General features: G+C 44.2%; 1 protein-coding gene across 1 annotated transcript; it reads left to right on the top strand.

Moving 5' to 3' along the window:
* Positions 1 to 1,578: 1,578 nt before the first annotated feature.
* Positions 1,579 to 2,659, top strand: E1B28_007028 (uncharacterized protein; the record flags this gene model as incomplete). The annotated part of the gene is made up of 2 exons (XM_043151737.1): positions 1,579 to 2,490; positions 2,561 to 2,659. 2 exons carry the CDS (start codon positions 1,579 to 1,581, stop codon positions 2,657 to 2,659), a joined length of 1,011 nt encoding a protein of 336 aa, XP_043009817.1.
* Between the last annotated feature and the right edge of the window lie 5,050 nt (positions 2,660 to 7,709).

The following is a 7,709-nucleotide window of genomic DNA, read 5'->3' on the forward strand; positions in this document are numbered from 1 at the left end:
CCCTTGTTCCTCCCGCGATGGAAATGGGTCCAAATGAGATATTTTACCTACCAAAGGTCAATGTATGCAAGAGTAGGGCAGGAGGACCACTGGAAACATTTGTGCTAAGTAATTAGGGCATTGTGATGTGACTCTACATATCGTGAACATATCTGGAGACAGATGGTGATTATATAAGGTAGCACATATGTCGGCTATCTATTCAGCTATTGGCGGTGTAGATAGATAGATAGATATAGATAGACTAGCATTTGACCCGTGCCTTCGGCACGGCGACACATTGTATGTGTATGTTGGAGCATGTAACTCGGGAGGAATAATGCCCAGTGAAAATCAACAATATTGCTGGTCATTTGCCAGCTATTATTGGGTAAGTGCAAGCGAAATGTCTGCCGCTAGGTGGCAATGGTCTGGCAATAGCCAAAATTGATAGTACAGTACGTATGTTGCTACACATGTTTCAAGATGTACCTGAGCGATGTCATAATAAATTCAAAATATGAAAACTCTCAATTAGCATAGCTCTCCTGCATTGAAAATGTAACCAAATCAATAATTTTACCTTCCTGGGAGCAACATTAAGGGTTAGCAAGGGAAGGGATGACTCAATCGGTTTATTTAACTTGGAAAAGTATCTGTCATATTGCTGAAATAGTGATGCCATACTGATGCTGTAGTGAAAATCACTCAAGTAGTTAGGGTACTATAACGATTTTTGCTATTGCCAGACTCTTGCCAGCTATTGGCAGATATTATTGCTTGCTGCTTGCTTGCACTTACCTAAATAGCTGACAATATGCTGGTAATGGCCAGTAATATTGTTGATTTTTACTGGGAATAATGATATCACCTGAGTCACCTTCAAAGGAGGATCCTTTGCCGATTTTTGAGGGCCAGTTTACAAATGGCTGGTCACCATCACCCCTTTCTAGTCACATGTTTGTCTGGAGGCATAATATTTGTAGATGTCTCCATAGGTATGAACATTGGAGTAGGGGATACCGGAGGATATAGCCACAGATCACATGTAGTTTAGCATTGTAGGCGCACAGTCGTGCCAGGCAGACGGATCAGACAATCCATCATCATCACAGCACATCTTTGCATTTGCCCAGTCCATCTTGGTGACGAGAGCGCGATTCAACAGTGCCATAAGTCAGTAGCATCTAGGAACCAGGAACAGCAAAGACTACAAGCATAACGGGTTTAAGGAACAAGGCAGCGAGGCAAAGGGACGAAAGAGGGCATTATACGAAAAGCGAGAATTTCAACTCACCAACAGTATCTTCAGTAGCAACACCAGGATCATCATTTAGGTTTTCATCAGCAGAAGAAGACATAACAGAAACACCACCGACATCACCAGCCAAACATAGCAGTGGTGTCTTACCAGAAGGCCATAGAACTTGGATTGACTTCGCAGCAACAGCGAGAGGGTTGAATTACATACCACCATCGACACCACCATCCAGAATACCATCTTCAGGACCAAGTACAGATCCAAGCAGACGAGTAACACCAGAGCCGGAAACAGCACCACCAACTCTCAGAAATACACACACGCTTACGCTGGCACAAATGTCGCTAGCAACTGAATCGTTAGAATTCAGAGGAGAAATAGGAGAGGAAATAAGTTCAAGGGACTTTCTGAAAAAAGCAGAAGTACGGCTATTGATGATGAACATAGCGGAAGCTCGATTCACGAAAAAAGTACACCTGTTCTTTAAAGATGGGAGCAGAGTACAAAGGTGGTACGACAAATTGGAAGAAGCATCGAAAGGCGAAGATTGGGACGAGTTCAGGAAACTATTCCTGGTGGAGTTCCCGGCAAAGGAAATGGCAGAAGTATCGGAGGCAGATATGAGAAAGGAGCTGTTAACGAAGAGAATAACGACGGAGGAATTAGGAACCAAAGATAAAAGCACAAAGCAGTGGACTCACTGCAAATTTGCGGACACATTGCTGGAGTATGCAAAGGCAGCAGGAATCGCAGATACATCAACAGATATCCTCAGCATACACGCAAACTTACCGTGCATCCTAAGAAGGCAAATGAAGGATACGGCGAAGAATTGGGCAGATTTTGTAAAGGAAATTAAAGAAGTGGACAGTGAATGGATCAAGGAAGAGAAAGCAGACGAGGACAGAATCAAAAAGTTAGAAGAAAGAATAGCGACGCCGGAAACACCTAGAACCAGGACGGCAAACTCGTTAGCCAATCTACAACTGCAGACACCCTCGAATAACACCCAACGTTATACAGCACCACAGAATCGTAGTGCAGGAGCAGTAGGGGAGAACCTCTTCACGTCAACAACAGGAGGTCAAGGAAACCTATTCCAGGCGAATGGCCCACGCCGTCAGCAACAAGGTAGCCAAAGCTATGGACCAAGACTCACAACAGAGCAGAAGGAGGTGCTAAAGCAAAACCTCAATGCGTACACGCAGCAGGCGAACTCACCAGACGGGATAAACAAGTGGAAGACGGAAGTCAGAAGTTTCTTCGACAAATGGGGTCGTACACCACCAAACGAAAGCATAGTGTTCCCAATAACACCAGGCACGCTACCACCAGGATCAGGAGAATGCTTTTGATGTGGGAAAGCCACACATGGCAGAGGAGTTGTTTGCACTTCGACGACAACCATCACGGACCTAGAAAGAAAATACAGGAACTTCGTTCAAGCAGAAATAGGAGCATACCGACGAGCGATTGCAGCGGTGAACGTAGTAGAGGTAGAAGATAGTGACTGGATGTTCGCAGGATACAGTTCGGGAAAAGCGGAAGGGTCGACGGAGTAAACGGCAACCGTATGACCCAGGAGACGGGCTCTCCTTTTTTGGACACTCGCAGCAAATCATTTGTATTGCCAAGTGAGGACAATATCATTGATACATTTCTTGTTCAAAGAGTCCGAAGCCGTATAAGCAACCCATTTGAGTGTAAGGTGGAAATGATCGACAAGGATGGGAAAGCAGAGGAGGTGACAGGAATGGTAGACGATGGAGCCATGGTAGTGGGATTGAGTAAAGAAGTCTACGAAAGACTCAAAGACAGAATAGGTGGGTGGGGCAACTCAAAAAAGTGGATGAGAATGGCGGACGGAGCGCTAATACCAGGAATAGCAAACTGGGAAGGAACAGTAAAGGTGAACGGCATGGAAATGGAGGTATCGCTGGAAGTCTTCGACAGCGGCGGACATTGGGACTTCTTGTTCAGAAAACCGCTCCTAGAAAAATTCAGGGCCATACACGACTATGGCAAGGATACCATGGTACTCAAAAAAGGAAAGGAGGTGAGGAAAGTGTTCAACAAAAGACTAGGGAGAAAGGTCGAGGCAAGACCACTAGTCGCAACCATAGAAGTCGGGAGGAATGACAAGTCAGACAGGAGTGCAGAAAAGGACAACACAAGGGAAGTGCCAAGCAATAACGAGAATCAACAAAACGATAGTGCACATGTTGCGTTAACAGACTTAACTACAAACGCAACCCCGGTCTGCGTGGTCACCAATACAGCGGACAATTACGAGATAGGAACCGACATAATACCTGAAGCCTTGGATAACACTGAATCAACATCGTACCGAATATTCACAAGGAACGAAGGCGAGCGAGGAGCATTTAGACCAGAGAGGGTAGCCGAAATCTTACGACTGGTGAAAATCGGAAATCATTTAACAAAGGAGGAGAAGGAAAAGGCTGCAAACCTGATAAGGGAATATGCAGACTGTTTTGCGCTATTGATCAGTGAGGTTAGACACGTTGAAGGGGCAGTCCATCGACTCCAAGTACCAGAAGGAGCCAAGTTCCGAAAGAAAATCCATCAAAAACCGCTCACACAGCCGGAAAGAGAGTATTTTCACAGCAAGATTGACGAGTTGCTAGAAACAGGAGTCATAGAGCCATGTGGACCAGGCGAAGTCAAGTGTATAGCACCAACTATACTGGCGAAAAAGGTGCATGAAGGCAGGGGGTTAACACTGGAACAATTGAAAAGGAGGCTGAACGCCGAATGTGTAAAAGCAGGGATGAACTCATGCTTTCCGGAAGAAGAAATAGAGGTCCAAAGAGAAGAGAAGAAGAACAGCAAACCACAAAAATGGAGGATCTGTCAGAACTTCGGAGAAGTAAACAAGCTTACAGAAATCGCATCAATGCCGCAGGGAGATATTAGAACAAAGCAACAAGCACTCAGTGGACACAAGTACCTGTCACTATTCGACTTTGCATCAGGGTTCTATGCCGTAGAAGTTGCCCAAGAAGCACGACCATACACCGCATTCTACGTAGAAGGACGAGGCTATTTCTGGTACACAAAAATGCCGTTCGGATTGACAGGAGCACTGTCCACATTCACGGTAATAACACTGTGTAACACCACTAAATATGGCTAGTAAACACACCTCAAGCACGAAGTGCGCAAACCAAAACCACACCAAGAAGAGTATACACAAGTGTAAGGGGTGGAGGTCGGTATTCTTAAGGCTTTAGTTTTCACTAAGAGGCACCAAGAAAGATAGAATATGTGGGGTCTTCGGTTTTATAGTTGTTTCAATCAAGGTTCTTTCACTACAAGGGTGACAATATGATTCACAAATCCCAAAATTCGATATCTGACTTTTCAACAAAGCTTTTACAAGTCTTCGCCGAAGTTCGGTTTCAAGTTCAATATCCAAACTAGACAATAGCAAACCAAATTCAATATAAGTCCAAATTGACTTCAATATCCAGAGTTCAATTCCAAGACAATATGCCAATACCAAATTCAATTGCAATAATCTAATCTATCCTTCCAAACACAGAACACCAACTTCAGTGAAGACTGGGGCAAAGGTCAAATCTCGAGCGAATCCTAGTAGGTGAACTGCGTCTCCTCTCGTAGGTTGCTGGGGAAAATCCCTCTTTCCTGCCCTCCTTATATACGGTTTTTCTAATAAATAATAGTAAAAGTCCAAAATGTGTGTGAAACTAGTAAATAATAATGAAATCCCTTTCAGTCAAACAGAAACTCGCTTAATCGGGTATAATACAAGAGTTTTATGTGCTGAAGTGCCCAATCGAATATTAAACTGAATATCTATTCCTTGTTTCCTGGTTGCGATGTAGGGACTTGATTTCGCCGAAGTACCTGACATATCCGCATTCTCCTGTTTTTCCTAGGGAACAAGTCCCTGTTTCAGGCGTATCCATTCTTCCTGTTCCTGTTCTATTCCTTTTTGGAGAAGATCTAGCCTCGATCCTAGGCCCTGTCCCCAAGGTTTCCCTCTTGCAATCAAATAACACGTGCACTTCGCTGAAGTCCGTGTTTCCTTGGTTTTCCGAGAAATTCCTATTCTTTCCATTTTCCGTTTGTGAGAATCGGATGTTCCTTCCTTTATCCTTGTTTGGATTTCTATATCCGAGAATTCCAATATCCGAGCAGTCCAACCAGACTTCGTTGAAGTTTCAATAAATTGTATAATAAAATCCCTATGTTTGCTATGAGCATTCCAGGAGTAAGAGGAGGCCTTCCAATACAAGAACGAAGGTTTTTAAACGGCTGCTTCCTGAAGTTCGTACAGTTTTCTGAACTTCAGCGAAGTCTCTCATCTTTCCTAATTTTGTACATTTCGTACGGATAAAGTCTCTTGTAGAGGCTCATGCTTTAACTAGAAGTGCGGGCTCACTCTAGTCCTATTAATCCCATAATTTATAACTCATAAGTGTTAAAATTGTATAAATATGCATCTTTAAGGTCTTTTCCGATTTATATCGCGATAGCGGACATGACAGCAAAGCACATGGGCGACCTAGTGGGAAACGGGACAATTGAATTATTTGTCGACGATGGCGCAACAGCCGCAAACACATTCGAAGACATGTACAAGAAGCTACAAATAATACTGGAAAGAGTAAGGGAAAGGAATTTATCCTTGTCGGCAAGTAAATCAGAGTTTTTTGTCGAAGAAGGGATATTTGCAGGAGGAAAAGTTGGAGAAAATGGCGTCACAGTAAACCCAGCCAAATTAACGGCAATCGTCAACTGGAACCAACCAGGGACAGCGCTGAACATCCTTCCTAGGTTTAACAGGTCACTTTCGAGATCTTATTAAGAACTATGCAGGAGTCGAGCGACCTCTATGGGACTTGCTCAAATTAGTCAAAATGCCTGACAAATGCACAAAGTCTACATACCAATCCACCATGGAAGGATTCAAATTGGGCGAGTTATGGAAAGAAGAACACACAAAAGCATTCATTGAACTCAAAAAACGGCTAGTGTCAGAACCAGTTCTGAAAGCACCAAAATGGGACGGAACGCATTTTATCATAACGACAGATGGATGCCAAGAAGGGTTTGCAGCGGTTTTAGGACAGAAATTCGAACGTAAACGTGCCAACGGCACAACGAAAGTGGAAATTCATCCGATTGCCTTTGCATCAAAAAGAACGTCGAATGCGGAAAGGAAGTACAAACCATTTCTGCTTGAATTTGCGGCACTGAAATTTGGCCTAGATAAATTTGCCGACACTGTATGGGGCTTTCCAATAGAAATTGAAACAGATTGCCAGGCGCTACGGGACGTATTATTAAACGACAAAATGAATGCAGCACATGCACGCTGGAGAGACGGGATTCTAGCACACAATATCGTGGACGTTCGCCACATACCTGGCAAACTGAACGTGGTAGCAGACGGCATGAGCAGAATGTGGGAAGGAATAGAGAGAATAGCAGGAGACGGCAGTGAATGGACAGTCAGCGAAGACTGGGAAAGTGCCAAAGGAATCGTAAACGACATCCTACACGTCTCAGGAACAGAAGAAGCAGGCGAGTTGGAAGCACTGTGGAGACAATACGAGAGCGAACCTATATTTCAAGAAGTAGTGGAAGCCATCGCCAACATTCGGTCGACAAAGACATTGCGAGAGAAAAAGAGGGTGCAACACAGAGCATCGGAGTACATCATAGAGGAAGGGAAATTGTGGAAGGTTGGAGGAAACGGAGGTGTTAGAGCAAGAGTGAAAGTAGAATACATAACAAGGAAGGAGGCACTGGAAATAGCCAGAAAGGAGCATCAGGAATGCGGGCACTGGGGAAGGGACATCATGAAAATCGGACTGTTGGATCGGATATGGAGCCCAAAGCTGGACGAATCAATCGTTACGGCCATCAAGGAGTGTGCTCGTTGCAAAAGCTTTGGAAGCGCTAATGGGCGAAGTATACCACTCAAGAGTCAACCTAATATCAGAGCTACGGGAGTAGCACCAACACCAAATCAACCCAAAAACTAGTAAACCTCTGTGTAAAGTCTATCAATAACTCTACACACCAGGAAAGATTGCAAGGGTGGACTGCTTGGCAAAGGTTACGCACAAGATCACAGTCTCAATATCATATGAAGTTCTTATGAAATCAATGTGTAACTGCAAGTGTAAAACACCACAGCTACGGGGACTCTAGGGTTTGTAGGGGCTCTGTTTATTGTCCAGTGGACTAAGTGGGACTATGAATTTCGTCTACGGTAAGACTAATTCGAACGATTGGAGACTATTGCCCTCGACGGACACGAAAACTAAGTCCTCGGCGGACACGAACGCTAAGACCCTCGACGGATCACGAAACAGTAATCAAGACCTCGGCGGCCTACGGACGGATAGTTCTCTAGTTTTGACCTCGACGGTCTCGTATAGTTCAAATCAAATCTTATCTTATCACTGCACAA

Source organism: Marasmius oreades, chromosome 4 (genome assembly GCF_018924745.1).
Source record: "Marasmius oreades isolate 03SP1 chromosome 4, whole genome shotgun sequence".
NCBI lineage: Eukaryota > Fungi > Basidiomycota > Agaricomycetes > Agaricales > Marasmiaceae > Marasmius > Marasmius oreades.